We start from the raw sequence: 17,076 nt of genomic DNA, 5'->3' as shown, positions 1-17,076 counted from the left end.
GCAAAGGCTTGACATGTCCCCAGCAGCAGCAGCAGGTTTGTGTGCCGCTCTGAGGCATCTAATTGCCCTCACAGGGAGCTGGTGGGAGCCCCTCGCGCCGTGTCCTCGTTGCTGCTGCTCCAGCACCCCGCTCCTCGTGTGCATTTTTGTGCATAAGAAGGAGAGAAATAGGTTAGTTTGGGGAATGCCCTGTGCTCCTTGCAGGCACCGGGAGCAGCTGGGGACTCTGCGTCTACAGCAGCAGGTTCACGGTTGCTGTTGCACAAGTCCTTACCAAAACCTGACTTCCACCCCTGCAAACGGCAAAAGAGCACAGGAAAAACAGGTTAAGACGTGAGCTGTGCCTTTCCTTAAGACATGCCTTCCCTTTAAAGGCAACACAGGCACTGGTGTCTGGGCTGACCAGAGGCAATGACATTGGCATGAGCCACCGGCTCCAGCTGTTTCAGGCTGGCCAGGTGTGCAACTCAATGACAGAGGCCAGGGTGATGCTGCAGCCCTGCGATGCTCCTCATGCCGAGGGACGGAGACCTGCGTGCCCTCCCACGAGCTTCTTTGGCAGCCCAGCTTCACCGTGACTCATCTTGGCACCTTTGTTTCTGCGTGGTGAGAGCCCAGCTCAGCGTCAGCTCCGTCCCCTGCACGGAAGCATCAGATGGACCCTGGTAGGTGGCTGTTCCTCCCTCCCCGAGGAGCGGAGCTGGTGGCAGGCCCTCGTGCTGCAGAGCTCTAGGCAGGCTGAGCCTCTGCCCGTGCAGCTCAGGACACGGGTGCGATGCTGCACAGGGAGCAGTGCAGAGAGCAGAGGGAGGGCTCGGCGCTGGTGAGCACAGGGGTGGCCTTTGCTCTGCTGTGCCTTGCGCAGGGGGGCACGGAGCGATGGGGGCTGCTCGGGCGGCCACGAGGGCTCCATCAGCGCCAGCTCGCGCAGCCCTCGGGCAGGCTCTGCAGAATGGCCTCCAGGTTCTGCTTGTCGGCCCGGATCTCGGCCAGGTCGCTCTCGAACGCCTGGATCTTCTCGCGCTGCCGCTCGGCCTCCCGCTGCAGCCGGCTGAGCCGCCCCGCCAGGGCGCCCGGCTCGGCCAGGCGCCGCTGCAGCCGCTGCAGCTGCTGGCGGCCGGCGCTCAGCACCGCGTCCGCGCGCGCCGCCTGCTCCACGGGGCCTGCGCAAGGGCGAGGGATGCGGGTTACACACGCAGGAAGGTTTTGCTCCTTTGCCAAGTTTCACACTGGCAGGAGCTGGAGCAAACCCAGCCAGCAGCGAGGAGCAAAACCCGCCTGGCACCTCCTCAGCTCCCAAGGGCCTGAGCCCTCAGGCCACCCCTGCTCCGCCTGGACGTGCCAAGGGAAATCGGTGTCTCTTCTCCAGCCCACATGTTCTGCAAGCCCCAACCCCTTCTGCATGAGGGCTTTCCCAGAGACGGGACCTCCCTCAAGAAGCTTTTGTGAAGTCCAGAGTGAGCCCCAGCCGGGACGGCACCTACCCAGAGTGAGGGAGCAGGAGAGCCCCGGCAGCTCCCCACGTCTCACCTAGGCTGCTGAGCAGGTCGTTCAGGGTCTCGATGTCCGCGAGCAGCGAGCCCCGGGCTTCCTGGAGACTTTTTGCCATCTGATTTGTCTCTGTCCTCACCTTCCAACACAGACACCCCAATCAGGCACCCTGGGGACCACTGGTTGGCTAGGAGAAGGGATCCCAGGAACATCCAAGGCATCTTCCCCACTGCACAGTCCCAAAGCCAAGCCCATCGTGGCTTTGGCTGGAAACAGGAGAACACAACCTGTGCAAAGGGACCTGGCTCACCTGGTCTGCTTCCTCCAGGTCCCCCCTGAGCTTCCCAGCTACATGCTCCTGCCTGGAGAGCTCCTGCCAGGTCTCGTTGGCGCGCGTGGCAAGCTCGCCAGCCTGCTTGCGGGTCTGCTTGCTCTCCTGTAGCACAGCCTGTGCCCTCTGCAAAGGGATGGACATGGGGAGCATCATCTGGGGGCACCCAAGAGGACTGTGGCTGGGCCTGCCGCAAGCCTGGGGTGGCAAAGGGAGCAGGGAAGGGGCAGCAGTGTCACAGGGCAGAATCAGGACTGCTTTGGAGGGGCAGGGATGTAGAAGGGCCTTCAAAAATCCTTTGGAAAGGCAAGCTGTGCTGTGCTGGGGGCAGCAAATGTATCTGGAGAGCTCCATGGCTCTGCAAGAGATTGGGTTCTGCTTTGAGGACTGCCCTGGCATGGGCTCCCTGCACCCCGCAACCCCTCGCTCAGACCTTAGCACTCTCGACAGCAACTTGCTCAGCCTCCCCGGCTGTCTTCCTGGCCGTGGTGGAGATGGACAAGGAGTTTCCCAGCATCTTCTCTGCCTGTTTAGTCTTCCTCTGGGCCTCCACCATGGTCCTGTCCCGCACAAGCGCCATCCTCCTGCTCAGGGCAGCCTGGCCCTTTCGATGCCTCTGCACCTTCCTCATGCCTGCAGGGACAAACCTGTGATTGCCACCATGGCTCTGTCTCCCCTGGGGTACTCAGAGGTGCATTGATCTCTGGGAGCAGAGAGAGAGGCAGGGAAGGATCATCCCTTGGCCATTTCCACCCTTGGGGAGCTATGGAGTGCCACAGGCTCTCCAGGGATGCCAAAGCAGCATTGGCATAAACCCCGCCTGGAAGATGGCAAGAGGTGAACTCTGCTGGGGAAATGCTCTGGATGGTGCTTTTTTACCTTCCAAGCTGGCCAGGATGGACTCTGCATCAGAGAGCACAGCTTTGCCGTGTGACACTGCTGAGGTGGCCCCGACGTGGGCAGAGGTGGCCCTGTCCCGTAGCTGCGGAAAGGAGAGCAGGGATGAGGCTGGGGATGGAATGAAGAGCTGTGCCCAACTGTGAAACGTGGGAATGAAAGAGCTGGGAGACACATAAATGTGGAAGATGTCCCTCCAAGCTGCTCATTCTCCCAGGGAGCTGCTGGAGCTCCCCCATTTCCCTGTACCCAGCATGGGAGGCAGGAGAGGCTCTGTGCCTGAAATTCCAGCTAGCAGAGAGCATCCCCACCGCGTGTTCCATAGGGATGCTCCACACGGACAAGCAGCGATTCTCCCAGGGCCTCACCTGCTCCAAGGCGCGAGTCCCCTGCAGCTCCCGGCGCGGCTCGGCCGCCAGAGCGCGGGAAGCCTCGACAGCCCCACGGGCCACCGGCTCCTTGGCCTCAACGGCTTTCGCCACCACTGCCAGGTCCCGCATCAGGGCCTCGGCCCGGGCCACCAGCGCCTGCTGCAGGGTCAGAGATGCTCCATTAGGACATGCCCAGGGCTGGGTGGCAGCATGGGCAGAGCACAGATGCAAATCGTTGCCGATACAACAGGGAAGTGCCAGCTTCCATAGTAGCTGCAGGGGTGCAAAACCCCTGTCCTTGTTGAAGGGTAAGGACAAGGACATTGCTCACCGGCTCCAACATGGTCACAGGCAGCAGCTTCTTAGCCATGTCCGCGTTGGCCTGGTGAACAGCCGTGTAAGTTCTGTTGGCCTCCGCTGCCACCTCCAGCATGGCAGCACTCAGCTCCCCCTGCGCCCGCTCAATGTCCTGGTACCTGCGCGGGTAGGACACCGCGGTCACCAGGGGTCCCCCAGGGGCTGGAGGAGCCGACGTTTCTCTAACCTGGTGCTTGGCCGCTCACCTGGCCTCCAGCTCGCGCCGGCTCTGCAGCGCCGCGCTCCCCTCCAGCAGGCTCTGCAGGAGCTCGGAGCTGCCGTTGGAGACCTGCAGCGCTCTGCCCGCCACGGCCTCCACACGCTCCGCTGCGGCCCCGTGGCTGCAGGGACGAGCGTGCCGATGCACAGAGGTTCCTCTTGCAAGAGGAAGGGCCTCTCGGAAGAGAGAAGCAATGGGGACCATGCGCTCGTGTACCTCTCGGCCAGCGCGCGGGCCTCCAGCGCCCAGCGGCTCCAGCTCGTGGGCTGCTGTGGGATTTCCTGTGGAATCTCCTGGAAATGCAAGTGGCGCCCGTGAGAGCTGGGGCTGCCCCTTGCTCACAGCCATGCCCAATGCTACCTCGCTATGGCCACCAAGCCAATGCGTCCCTGAGCCCCCCGCACCGTAGTGGCCAGGGCGTCCACAGTCCGCAGGGTGCCCCGCTGCGCCGAGTGCAGCGCGGCGCCGATGTCGGCCAGCAGCGCGCAGGTCTTGGCGGCAGCGCCGCGGCCGGAGCAGCCCGCGGCGTCGGCGGCGTCGTGCAGGCGGCTGCGAGCGGTGCTCAGCGAGGCGGCCAGGCGCCCTGCCTGCTCCACCAGCATGGCACGGGCACCTGCAGGTGGCACAGGGAGAGGGAGAGGCGATGGATAGGGAGAGCGGGCCCGCTCGGACAAGCGGGAAGCTCCAGAGGGGATGCGGGGACTCCATGCCTGCCATGAGGGAGGAGGCGCCGACACCGTGAGAGGGAGGAGGAGGCGCCAACACCGTGAGAGGGAGGAGGAGGCGCCAACACCGTGAGAGGAAGGAGGCGCCAACACCGTGAGAGGAAGGAGGCGCCAACACCATGAGGGAGGAGGTGCCAACACCGTGAGAGGGAGAAGGAGGCTTCTGGCTACCTTGCAGGAGGTGCCGGCCAGGCAGCCCGTCTCCCCGGGGCGCATCGCCCCGCGCCGTGGCCCAGTCCTCGCCATCCTCACAGCCCGCTCGGAGCAGCCGTCCCTCCGCGTCCCGCAGTGCCGCCTCCAGCCGCTCGGCCTGCGGGCAGGACGCGGGTGAAGCCGGTGGCCGCCGGGCGCTGCTCCCGGCCGGACCGGCCGCCCACCTCGTCCCTCAGCAGCCCGTAGCACGCAGGGCACTGGCGGCAGCTGGCGCTCGGCGGGTCAAGGAAGAAGTTGGCCTGGCACTGGTCACACTTGTCGCCCACGAACCCCAGGCGGCACACGCAGGTGCTGTTCTCGTGGCACTGCTGCGTGGCCGAGCCCAACGGGGAGCAGTTGCAGGCTGAGGGGGAGAGGGCTCAGGGCCGGGACACGACACGGCCGCCAGCCCCGCGCCAGGCGCCGTCACCGTCCCCGCTACCTTGGCAGCCGGCGGCGGAGAGGCCGAAGAAGCCGGGCTGGCAGCGGTCGCAGCGCGTGCCCTCCACGCCGGGCTGGCAGGAGCACTGCCCCGTGAGTGCGTGGCACCGGCTGTCCCGTGAGCCCAGCGGGTGGCACTCGCAGCTGGTGGCGAGAGGAGGGCGGTGAGACGGCACGGGATACAAAGGCAAAGACCCCAGCCGGGATGCAGATCCCCGCCGGTGTGGAGGATGCCTTGTCCCCCCTGTACCTCTTGCACCCCACAGCAGGCTGCAGTCCGTGGTAGCCCGGCTGGCAGTGGCCGCAGTCTCTCCCGGCCACATGGGGCAGGCAGGGACACTGTCCTGTGACAGCATCACAGCCCTCCTGGCCTGGGACAGAGCCCTGGGGGTTGCAGTCACATGCTGTGGGAGACCAAGCACCCGTCAGGTCCCATCGCAGGGCTGGGACAGCGGGACAGGGACATTGGAGCTGGGATGAGGCTCAAGAGGCTGAGCACCACGGATGGGCCGCGTACAGGGAAGGATGGTGACAGCAGGAAGAGAGGAACATAGACCATCCCCAGGGCACCCAGAACCACCATGCCCCACATGGACAGGCACTGCACCCCCTGCTCAGCCCCTAAACCAATTGGGCATCACCCGCTGCCATCCAGCTCGCTGGAACGCTATGGGGAGCCGAGGGGCACCGGGACAGATCCCGGAGCCACACGTACACAGGCACTTCCCCGCGGCAGCGAGTGCCAGCGCGTCCCCGTAGAAGCCCCGCTGGCACCGCTCGCAGTGCTCGCCCGTGGTGTTGTACAGGCACCGCAGGCACCGGCCGGACACGGGGTCGCAGTTGCCCACGGCGTTGGCATCCACGTTCCCGTGACACTGGCAGGGGCTGCAGGGCCGCACAGGGCCCCGCTGCCCCAGCGGGTCCCCAAAAAAGCCATCGTCGCACAGCTCGCAGCGTCTTCCTAGGGAGGGCAGAAACGCGGGCAGGGCTCCGGCATCCCCATCCCCTGCCCGCCCATCCGTCCGTGCCTTTCCCGTGCATCCCCGCGCTCACCTCTCTGGCCGGGCGGGCAGCCCGTGCACACCACGTCGCCGCTGCCGGGGACCTGCGCGCAGGGCGAGCCCCCGGGGCACGGGCACGGCTGGCAGTCGTCCTCCCGCCCCGCGAAGGGGTTGCCGTAGAAGCCGGCGCTGCAGCGCTCGCAGGAGGGCCCTTCCGTGTGGTGCAGGCAGCGGCAGTGCCCTGCGAGGGGGAGAGCGCAGCAGCTGCAGGAGCCCGGCCTCAAGCAGCAACCACGAGGCCAAACACCTCGTGATGATGCTGGGGTTGCAGCTTCCCCCTCTTTTTGTCTGGTGCTTGTTTTTGCCCAGGACACCCCGGCAGCGGTGCTGAAGCCTGGACGTGCACACACAGGGCATGGGCAGCACCGCCGGCGCCTGCGCTAATCAACAACATCTTTCCCCGTGAGGACCCGCCGTTCCCAGCTGTGCACAGCCTGTGTGGTGGGAAATGCCAGCAGCCGGGCTGGGAGCTGGTGGGGCAAAGTCGCTTCAATCCGAGCTGCTGAGTCACTGGCTAACAGGAGGATGAGGAGGAGGAGAGCAAGGAAGGCTGCTCCAAACCCACCTCTCCAGCCAGGGCCACCCTTCCCTGCGGCAGCTGCTTTCCTCCCTGGGGAGGATCTTCCCCTATTATTTGCAGGGTCGGATGCTCTCAGGAGGGAACAGGCATCTTTCTGGGCATTTTACCCATTTACCCAACTGCGGGTGGAGACGGATGATGGAAAAAAAAGAAAGGAAAAGCGGGTGGCAGAACAGGGTGGAAAAACAAATGCAAGGAAGTGCGTGAGCCGGCTCGGCCTGGCAGATCAAAGGCCGGAGCCATGTGGGGAGATTCGAGCCTGGCTCAGCGAGATGAGGGGGCGAACACACAGCCTGGGGCCGTCGGCTGCCCGAGCAAAGGGCCCTTGCGGCCCTTTCCATCCCGGCCCCATACCCTGCTCACCAAGGGGCACCCCCGGGCTCCATCTGGGTACCAAACATCTCATTTCCCAGCTCTAATCTGGGTCGCTGCTGCTGTAGGGAGGGACAGGGCCTGGGAGTTTGTCCAGCTGCACAGCTCTCTGCTTCCCAACTGGCACCATGTCCAGCCGTCGACCGCAGGCAGCGGTTTGGGATGTGGCTGGGACACGGGGGTGTTCATGCAAAACGGCAGCAGCTTTCGGGCTTCCTCCCCAGCCCTGACTCAAGCCAGACACATGGCACACACGTTGCCAGCAGCCCCGCTCCTGCTCCATAAGGGAAAACGGGCTCACGGGGCCACACGGAGCAGCAACAGGGACCTCAAACCTGGGGATCCTCTGGGGCCGTCCCCTAAACCTTTTCTTCCCATTTCCCCGCCCAATTTCCAGGTCTGCGTGCAGCCCTGCACCCTGGATAGTTCCCAGGACCCACTGGAGAGAGAAACGCGCCCAACGTTGCCCGTTTACACAAGAGCTCAGGGACCCATGGGCGCGCGGCCGGGCACGCACCGGTGAGGGCGTCGCAGCTGCCGTGCTGGTTGCAGGCGCAGGGCACGCAGGCCACGAGGGGCCCCCCGAAGGGCTCCTGGCGCGTGAAGCCGGGCGCGCAGGACTCGCAGAACTGGCCGCCGTAGCCCGGCGGGCAGGCGCACTCCTCCACCCAGGCGGCCGATGAGGCCGGGCCGCGGCGCGCCGACACGAGCTGCACCTCGCGCAGGGACAGGCTGCCTGGGGGACACAGCGCCACGCGAGGACGGGGACGCGGCTGCGGGTCGCACCGCTCTGCCTGGAAGGGCTCCAAGCGTGGGAGACCTCCACCTGCCCTCAAATCCGCTCTTCAATGCCCCAGATAGGGCTCTTCCAGGAGGGAAGGACCCAGCTCCCATGTGGCTTCATGGAATCACGGAATGCTTAAGGTTGGAAGGGACCTCTAGAGATCATCTAGTCCAACCCCCTGCACACGCAGGGACACCTAGAGCACGTGGCACAGGACTGCGTCCAAGCAGCTTTAGAAGATCTCCAGAGAAGGAGACTCCACAACCTCTCTGGGCAGCCTGTTCCAGGGCTCTGGCACCCTCACTTTGCCCCAGCTGTGCTGCTCGATGCCACTCCAACACCCCCGTGCCATATTGGTTCCCCCAAGCACTGCATGTCACCACTTGTCTTGTAACAGGGCCACCACATGGTGTCACTCGTTTTGCACGGGGCGGGGGCTGCTTTGTGCCCCTCTGTCTTGCATAGGGTCACCATGCGGTGCCACCCCACTGGCACAGGGATGGGGCACAAAGTCACCTACCTTGCAGGGGGCCACGGCTCACGCGGAGCCGGAGGGATGTCAGGTTGGAGAGCAGGCGCTGGAAGCTGAAGGGGGACAGCGAGGGCTCCGCACCCTCCTCTGCCTCATGGAGCCTGTTGGAAAAGCAGCCGGGAGAGAGGGCAGGGCCCGGCTGGTGGCCAGGCTGGGCACAGCTACCGTGGGGACACGGTTAATCCTCCATTAAGCCCAAGCACAGGGTGGCCTGGGACTTGAGTGCGCCCAAGGAAGGAGCTCAAGGGCTGCAGCGGGTACCTGAAGGTGACAACCTGCTTCCCACGGCCACGTGGGCTCTCGCTGTCACTGCTGCCTGGGGACAAGGTGGCCTGCAGTGCCACGGCCACGTCCTCTCCCTCCAGCAGCAGCCGTGCCCGGGGCAGGGGCCCTGCGCTCCCGTTCCCCTGCGCTCCCAGCTGCAGGGAGAGCAGCTGCCCGTAGCTGAGACGCTGGTTCTGCAGGAACTTCGCTGTGACGGGAAAGAGGAGGAAAGTCGGCAAGACCCGCACATGCCAATGGCCTGTTCCCATCGCGATTGAAGCTGATTTGCCTCCTGTCACCCTCCTGGAGCAGGGCCAGCTCCAAAGTGACCTCCTGGGGTCCCAACCCACCACCACGGTCCCTTGCTGCAGCTCTGGGGATGCAACCAGCTCCTGCATCCATGTGCCCTGGATCAACAGCGGCCGTTCGCTCAAGGGACAGTGCCAGGGGGATCCCTGTGCATGATACCTGGAGCAAGAAAATCCACCGGATCCTCTCCATCCCACTCGGCGAAGACCTCGCCGGCAGCCCAATGCAAAGGGATCGCGGTGCCGCCCGGCGTCGCGGCCGCCCAGCCCTCCGGCCCTGCGGGACAAGCACAGGGGAGGGGAAGCACCAAGTCACCCCGTGAGTCAACGGAGCAACTGGGTTTTGCTTCTCATGGCTCCAGCTCATGAGATTCTCTGATGTCTAGTAAAGTGCAAGCCCTTTCCCGCAGCTGGAGCCTCTGTAATGCCTTGTTTGAAACAGGCTCCAAGGCCTCCCGCGCCAGAGAGCAGCGCAAGCCGCCCTGCTCCCTTCTGTTTGTTTTCTCTGATTTGGAGAAAGTATCTTGAAACTTTGGCTTCTCTGTCCATTCTGTGGTTCCAAAGCTGGAGCACGGAGGAAGCCCAGAGACAGACAGGACGTAATTGCATAAAGTTGGTTTCCTTCGGAAATAAGTTTAGCTCTCCTCCACTCCCAACAATTTATTACATCCAGCCCTGGGCCCCTGAAGGACAAACGCTTGGAAATCTCTCTGGGGACATGGAGTGGGCTGCGCTCAGTGGGGTCCCTTATCTCATCCCAAATCCGGACCCTTTCCCGCAGCCCAGGAAGTCTCAGGCTGATCCAGCTCAGCCAGTAGGTTTTGGGAACGCTTTGGGGGACTTGATTTAAGAGCAAATATCTGCACTCTGGTGAGTGCTGTCCCTCTGCAGTGCTGCCTGCGGGGGCTGAGCTCTCTCCAATCTGGCCCTGAACCTTTGGAAAAATCTGTCCTTAAACAAGGAGCCCGGGGTTGGCTTTAGCTCCTGCTGCAGGAAAGGCGGGGGGAGCCCTGGCGCAAACCTGGCTCTGTCTCAAGGCAGTGAACGCAGCAATACGGCAAATTAAATGAATCAAGGGAAGCTTTTGCCTGGCACATTCCCCCCCTCCCGCTTGCCAGGTCCTGATGCCCTTGTGAGGATGCCGACAAGGTGCCAGGCGCCGCGCCGGGTCCCCCGGCCACCCGGCAGGATGCGGGCAGCGGAGCCGCCGGCAGCGGGATGCAGGCACCGGGCTGCGCGGCAGATGGCAGGGTTTCCTCAGGCATCCCGCACAGAGATGCCGGCCTTTCCAAGCATAATCCTGTTGGCAATGGGCAGCAAGCCCCATCCTGCTCCTGGGGACTGTCCTGCCCAGCTCCAACCCAGCTGGAGGTCGCATCCCCCGCTGGAAAACAACCACCAGGCTCCATCCTTGCAGCTTTTAGTCTTTCTGCCCTGTATTCCCAGCCAGGCTGCCCTCACTGCCAGCAGCGAGTGCTGGACTGGGATGCCGCCCCAAACCGCTGGAGCATCCCAGGCTTTGGTGCCCCCCGGTGCAGGGTACCTCGCTCGAAGGTGGCGCGGAGCTGGGTCTCCTCGTAGCCGGCCGCGACTGTGCACGCCGTGGAGTGGCCGTAGCAGAAGCAGCTGGTGCAGCCGGCAGGGTTGTGGGGCTGCAGGTTGAACCAACCTGGCCGGCACCTGTGGAAGAAACACAGAGCGTGGCATGGGGCAGGCAGAGCCGCGGGTGCCGGAGCCTCCATCCCGCAAGGAGGAGGGAGGCAGCTCCAAAGGAGCCGCATCCTGGGGGAAAAATATCCCTCCCCATCCGCAGAGCCGCTCACCTGTCGCACGTGGCGCCCTCCACGTGCTCCTTGCAGACGCAGCGCCCCGAGTTGGGGTCGCAGCTGCCCACGCTGCCCGCCGGGTCGCAGGCGCAGGCTCTGCACGGGCAAGAGCAACGTGAGCCCCGGGGCTGCCGGCCCCGGCGCGGGTCCCGGCGCCCTCCTCACCGGCAGCCGCCCTGGCCCAGGCTGTGGAAGCCGTCCTTGCAGCGCTCGCACTTCCAGCCCGTCACCGTGGCCTTGCAGGCGCAGGCGCCCGAGCTGTCGCACTGGAGGTGCAGGGAGCCTGCATGGGGACCCCCGCGATGTCAGGAGACGGGGGGACCTTCGGCACCAGGGATTCGGGGCATGCGGGGAGCACCGGGGCTCTGCACGCTGAGCGCGGCTCCTCCGCCTGCGCATCCCCCCGTGGCCGGGGAGGACAGAGCAGATCCCCGGCGATGCCGGCGGGGGGACCCGCGTGTCCCCACGCACCTGCGGCGTCGCAGTGGCAGGGCTGGCAGGCGGCCTGCGGCTCCCAGCGGTAGTGGTGGGGCCGGCAGCGCTCGCAGTGCGGCCCCGCCGTGTTGTCGCGGCAGCGCAGGCAGTGGCCCCCGTGCCCGGTGCTGCGGTAGAGCTCCCGGTCGAAGAAGCACTCGTCCGAGCGGCCGCTGCAGTTGCAAGCTGGGAGGAAAGCAGAAGGGGACAGCGGTGGCAGCGCAGGATGCCTGCCCGGGGGACTGAAACCGCCTCCTGGGGTGGCAGGACGAGGGGAGCCAGCGCTTTGCAGCCCTGCACATGCAGCAGAGCGTGGGCACGGGCTGAGGGATGCGCGCCTCGCTCGCTGGCCAAAAAGCCTCACGAAACAGGGTGAGCTGCTCGCTGCCCGCGCCGGGCGCTGCTCACCGAGACACTCGTTGGCGGAGGCAGCGGTGCCGCGCGCCCACGGGCGGTCCTGGTGGAAGGGCTGGCAGCGCTCGCAGTCGGCCCCGGCCGTGTTGTGCTCGCAGACGCAGAGCAGCCGCCCGGCCGCGTCGGGAGCGCAGCGGCTCGCGTGCCCGTTGCACTTGCACCTGCAAGGAGCGGAGCAGGGCAGGAGCGTGCGCCCTGCGGCCACCTCGTGCCGCTGGGGACAAGCCGGCTCAGCCCTCTGCCCACAGGGATGCTCTGGTGCTCTTGCGTGGGCTCTTTGCCTAGCCCCATGGGGGCAGCTCTGCTCCAAGGCTGGGAAAAGTCAAATCTGAGCAGCAGCAAAGTGACCGAAATGGTGCCAGAGACGAGCTGTGCCGGTGGCCAGCCCCAGCGCGCGCGCCCGGGGAGCTCCCTCACCTGCCGCCCACGGAGAAGTCGGAGATGGCGTAGTAGTAGGACTGCAGCACCTTGGGGTCCTTGAAGATGTCGTCGCCAAAAGTGTTGAGCCGGTTCAAGGAGATGAGCAAGTCGGTGACAGTCACCCACTCCTGCAGAGGACACGGCCAAGGCGCTCCAGCCGCCTGCTCGCCATCTGCCGCGAATCCCAAGCATCCCCGGAGGCGACGGAGCCGCCGCCGGGCGCATCCCGCGCCCTTCCCGAACCTGCAGGGCCGGGCTGCTGTCGAAGTTGTAGGCGCTGGGGCGGCCCTCCAGCGTGGAGAAGGCCACGTTGCCGCCGCTCAGCGGGGAGATGTCGCTGAACTCGTCGGAGCAGAAGGCCACGCGCTCGTCCTCGCCCGGGCGCAGGGGCTGCCGCGGCCGCTGCCCGTAGGTCCTCTCGCAGGACGCGCTGTAGTACTGGAAGGGCAGCCAGGGCCCCTCGGCGCGGCTGCGCTTGTAGATGGCGAAGCTCTCCGGGCGGCTCGTGTGAAACTTCAGCCGCACGTAGGTGATCTCGTAGGCTTTGCCTGGGGCGGGCGGGCAGCGCCGTCATAACCAGGGGCTCCCGCTGCCCGCCCGTCCCCAAAAAGTGGCACAAATCAGCACTGCCCCCACTGAAAATAGCTGTGCGAGGGGTTGCACGATGGGGACACCCCGCGGCGGGGACGGCCGAACGCGGTGCTGAGAGCAGACCCGTCACGCACCCCGAGCAGCCTGGCTGGCGTCACCGTATTCACAGCAGCCGTTTCCCCCACCTTCCTGCCTCAACAGATGTGCACAGATGTGCGGCCGCCGGCGCTCAGACGCCGCCTGCGCTGGTGCCGGGGAGGCGGCCGCGGGCAGCGACGCTGCGGATGCTCCCGGCATCCTGGCGCTGCGGGGAGCGGGAAGGGCCACCCCGCAGCCACCTCCTCTCCAAGGAGCTGCCCCTCCACGCAGAACAGCCCCGATGTCCCCACCAAGGCAGCATCCCGCCCCCCACGCTGAGCCTGGCTTGCCCAGGGCCCCGCGATCCGGAGGGAAGAGCCAGACCCTCCGGCAGCCCCGGGGGCAGAGGAGCAACAGGGCAGGAAGCGCCCGGGGCGCCAGCCGCCCTCTCCTCCCCTCTGCTCGAGGTTGGTCCTCGCGCAGGGGGTCGGGATGTCGCCGGTTGTGACGAATAGAGGACGCCAATCCCCGGGGCTGCCAGCCCAACACCAAAACAGCTTTAAAGAGGAGCTTTAAAGGGTTAGGAGGGGGGTCCCCAGGCAAACCGCAGATGTACTTAACAGTCAGAGATGAAGGACCGGCTCAAAGACCCGGCTGCTCCATAACGGCACCGCTCCCAACAGCGCAAAACAATTAGCTACAAGGTTTTGGCTCTGTTTGAAAAGCTAATGAGTTGGGAATGTTCGAGGGGTTATTCCGGGACTAGGAAAACAAGCCCTTAATTGGGCCCATATGAATAATGTCACATACGCACTGCGACTTTGCTGCGGGGGAGCCCAGCTAATCGGGATACCGGGAGGCTGGGAAAGCTGCTGGAGCTGGCGAGCACGCGCCCTCCAGGCGTCCCGGCTCCAACCTGTGTCCCCACACCTTCCCGCATGGCTGCTGCTGGGGACATCCTTATCTTGAAGCCCTCTTGTCCCAAACAGAGATGGCTGCAGGACACGACGGTTCCCAGGGCGCTTGGGGAGTTTTGGGGGTTTTGCTCCATCAGTGCCATGCTGAGGCTGTGCCGTTACCTGCCCTGCGTCCACCCCGCGCCGGCAGTGCCCGTTCCCAGCCGCATGGTCCCGGTGGGATGTCAGCCCAAGCCGAGAGGTCGGAGCAGTCACCGCACACAGCGGTTTCCTCTGGGAGAGGATCCGTGCCGGGGCTGTGTCAATAAACAGGCGCTGCCCCAAGCGGCCTCGCGGCGAGGGGAGGCAGGATGTCGGGGCCTGAGCTCGGTGTCTTCAACACTTGCAGTAGCGGGGAGTATTGCAAGTTCATGGGGCCTTTTTTTCAGGATGGTCACTGTAATTGGCCAAGTTCTGTTCAGTTCCTCCAAGGAAGGGAGGATCCATGAATAGCCTATGGCCGCAGCCATTTAAATCACATATCCTCATTCCAGGAGACACCTGAGGAGCTTCCTGGAACCACCTATGACTGCAAGGTCACCAATACTCTGGGCTCCTCCCAGGCCATGCTGTTATCTTGTCGTAAATGCTACGGCCACAGTTGTTACGGGCCCATTGATCCGGTGCAAGTCCAGTGCTCTGCACCGGAATGGTTGAAACCTCTCCGAGAGGAGAGGCTTAAAGGAGGACAATCTAATTAGTGCCAATCAACAGCATGCAGGTAAACACAGGTCTTGTCTAACTCATTCGATATCTTACTTAATAAGATCCCCAGGCATCCACACCGGACAACCGAGAAGACATCTGACTTGGGACTGAGCAAGAGAAACGGGCTGACAGGAGACACGCTAAGCGGTTAAAAAACCCAATTACGGCTGCGCTCGCAGCAGGAACGCGAGCGAGGGCTCGTCCCGGGCCATGTCCCAAGGGGAGCTCCGCAGCGGCCACCTCGGGCTGCTCCCCAATAGCCAGGGTGAAAGCGCTAAGATGGTGAGAAAAAATAATGTGCAGCTGGGACAAGAATGGGGAACGGCAGGGAGGAGAAGTCAGACAGCACCACGCTGGGCACAAAAACAGCCTTTTCAGCATGCCAAGATAAATTCTGAATCTCGGAAGAAGAGTCCTGGCTACGTTTGTGGAGGACACTCGGCTCAGGAAGGGGATTGGGGTTGGTAATGGAGGCTGGACACAAGCCGGGAATGCGGACACGGCCTTGGAAGTGCTCGTAAGGCACAGGCTCGAGCAGGGAGGTCTGTGGAGCCGCACGAATCCCTGCTGGGACATCCAGGACAGGGTCTGAGCAGCTCCAAGGGCCTGTGGGAGAGCTGGAGAGGAGCTGCAGGAACGGCAGGGCCTGGAAAGCAAACCCTGGAACATTGACGACGGCAGCCGGGGAGATGAACCAGTTTCCGTGGCTGGGAGCAAAAGAGGGGAAAATTCAGGCTCAAAGTTGCCTGTGGCCGTGGTGGGGACGGGACGGCAGCTTACAGTAGCGATGCCAGTTGCAATCAGAGCATCTGCATTCCAGCTCAAGCATGAGCAAATCCAGGGAAACCCAATGGGCTGTGTTGGAGGTGTCGGAGCGGAGACTGGCAGGCTCCTCCGGTGCCACTTCTCAGCCCCGTCCAGGAACAGGGAGCAGACGTGCGGCTGCTCGCATGGGGCTGGGAAAGGGCCCGACTCCTGCATGGACCCTCCACCGGCCGCCCCGGGGACACGACCCCGGAGGGACCTGGGACTATTGCTGCTGGTAGCGGCTCTCCCAGGGGAAGAGCCTGCCTCTTTTCCCATAAACATCCATTTTCAGTTAAAACAGCCAAAGAGCCTTGGACAAACTGCAAAGCCTCCACCTTGGGTGGGATGCAGCCCAGGGGGGCAGCCTTGGCCACCAAGGAGCATCAGACTTCATAAACGCTTTCAGAATCATGTTTTCACCCTCACCCAGCCTGTCCCCATAGGAGACCTGGCTTCACTCCTGGCCTCTGTCCCCACCACCAGCCATGGGGCTGGGCAAGGGGCATCTCCCTCCTCGCACTCCTCAGAGCCCAGGGCAGGAGGACGGGGGAGTCCTGCCTAAACCCAAACCCGCCCCGAGAGCCACGGGGCACAGGAGCATCCCCAGGAGAGCACCCAGCACCCGCATCCACACAAGGGCATCTCCCCCCACAGCGCTGCTCTTGCAGGGGGCCCGTCCGCACTCACCCAGGTGCAGGGTGATGTTGACCGAGTTGGGGTGCTGGATGCCGAAGGCCATGGACTGGCTCTGCCACCAGGTGCTCTCCTCCTCGCTGTGGAAGTCGGTGAGCAGCGAGGCGTTGTGGTGCAGCCGGGGGTCGGCGGCGTCGCAGCGGTGGCACAGCTTGGTGGCGTCGCGGGCGCCCATCTGCAGGCAGAAGTCCTCGGGCGGCGCGCCGCACGTGTTGGTGACGCGGGCGGCGCGGGCGAAGGCGGCGTTCTCGAAGACGGGCATGCAGCGGCGGGCCCGGCCGCGGGCATCGCGGCACGCGCCGCCCGCGCCGCCCGCCAGCAGCGCCAGCAGGGCCAGCGCGCCGAGCGCGGGCGGCCGCGCCATGCCGGGGCTCGCCGTGCACTGAGCCTCCTGCGGACGGGATGCGATGGGATGGGATGGGATGGGCGGGATGGGATGGGCCCCCCTGCGCCAGCGCCTCCTCTTGCTCCGAGGTCCATCTTGTGGAAGCTGCTGGAAATGTCCAAAAAATGTCATTGTCAGTCCCAAGCTGCACAGTTTGAGCCTGGACTCCCCTGGCCCCAGTGTCCCATGTGTCCTCATGCTGTGGGGCTGAGCAGGCTGCAGACCCCCCTGGCAGGACACGTGCCAGCCCCGCGGCTCCAGGGATGGGGCTCAGCACTGCAGTGTCACAGCCCCTGGATCGAGCACATGGGCTTTCCCTCAAATCACTGGGACTCATTTTGGCACCCACGCTGCCAAAATTGGGATGGGGAGGCTTGGAACTAGACCCGCCATGGCCTGAGCACCCTCTTCTCACCCTGTGCTGACCCACAGGTCTGTGAGCAGTGCCCATGAGTGGGGGGTCCCTTCCCTGCCTGCCGCTTTGGGGCCAGGCACCTCAGCAGCGCTGAGGACTTGTCCCCAAGAGGCATCTGCAGCAGGTAACACAACTCGAGTGGCACCAAAGCCCCTTCGTGGCTTGCAGGGTGATGCTAATCGCACCCAGGGCCAGGGCATTGCCCTGGCACCCTCCATTCCAGCCCAGGATCGGACCCAACAGCAACAACCTCCCGAGGAGCCGATACTGTCCCCAGATCCACCTGCCATGGCCAGAGCAGCGGCGGCACTGCCAGCACCGCGTGTGCACAGCCAGGATTCACAGGGATGTTCCTGTTGCTTCCCCCAGCACATCCAGGTTAC

At 64.6% G+C, this 17,076-nt stretch overlaps 1 protein-coding gene across 1 annotated transcript; it reads right to left on the bottom strand.

Annotated features, from left to right (window-relative positions):
• Positions 1-899: 899 nt before the first annotated feature.
• On the bottom strand, positions 900-16,257 carry LAMC3 (laminin subunit gamma 3). Its single transcript, XM_088525278.1, has 28 exons — positions 15,888-16,257; positions 12,304-12,608; positions 12,058-12,188; positions 11,635-11,801; positions 11,224-11,412; positions 10,918-11,035; positions 10,750-10,848; positions 10,470-10,606; positions 9,087-9,203; positions 8,616-8,826; positions 8,343-8,455; positions 7,556-7,774; positions 6,079-6,267; positions 5,741-5,986; positions 5,276-5,429; positions 5,027-5,169; positions 4,770-4,948; positions 4,564-4,702; positions 4,072-4,280; positions 3,884-3,960; positions 3,654-3,788; positions 3,422-3,566; positions 3,088-3,249; positions 2,702-2,804; positions 2,256-2,455; positions 1,802-1,948; positions 1,531-1,630; positions 900-1,163 (listed from the first exon to the last, which is right to left on the bottom strand). The coding sequence occupies exons 1-28, from the start codon at positions 16,255-16,257 to the stop codon at positions 913-915; spliced, it is 4,755 nt and encodes a 1,584-aa protein (XP_088381404.1). The 3' UTR covers positions 900-912.
• Between the last annotated feature and the right edge of the window lie 819 nt (positions 16,258-17,076).

Source organism: Tinamus guttatus, unplaced genomic scaffold (assembly GCF_059628265.1).
Source record: "Tinamus guttatus ecotype Peru unplaced genomic scaffold, ASM5962826v1 Tinamus_guttatus_pri_ptg000226l, whole genome shotgun sequence".
Lineage (NCBI taxonomy): Eukaryota > Metazoa > Chordata > Aves > Tinamiformes > Tinamidae > Tinamus > Tinamus guttatus.
This window is presented reverse-complemented; position numbering and strand designations above follow the sequence as displayed.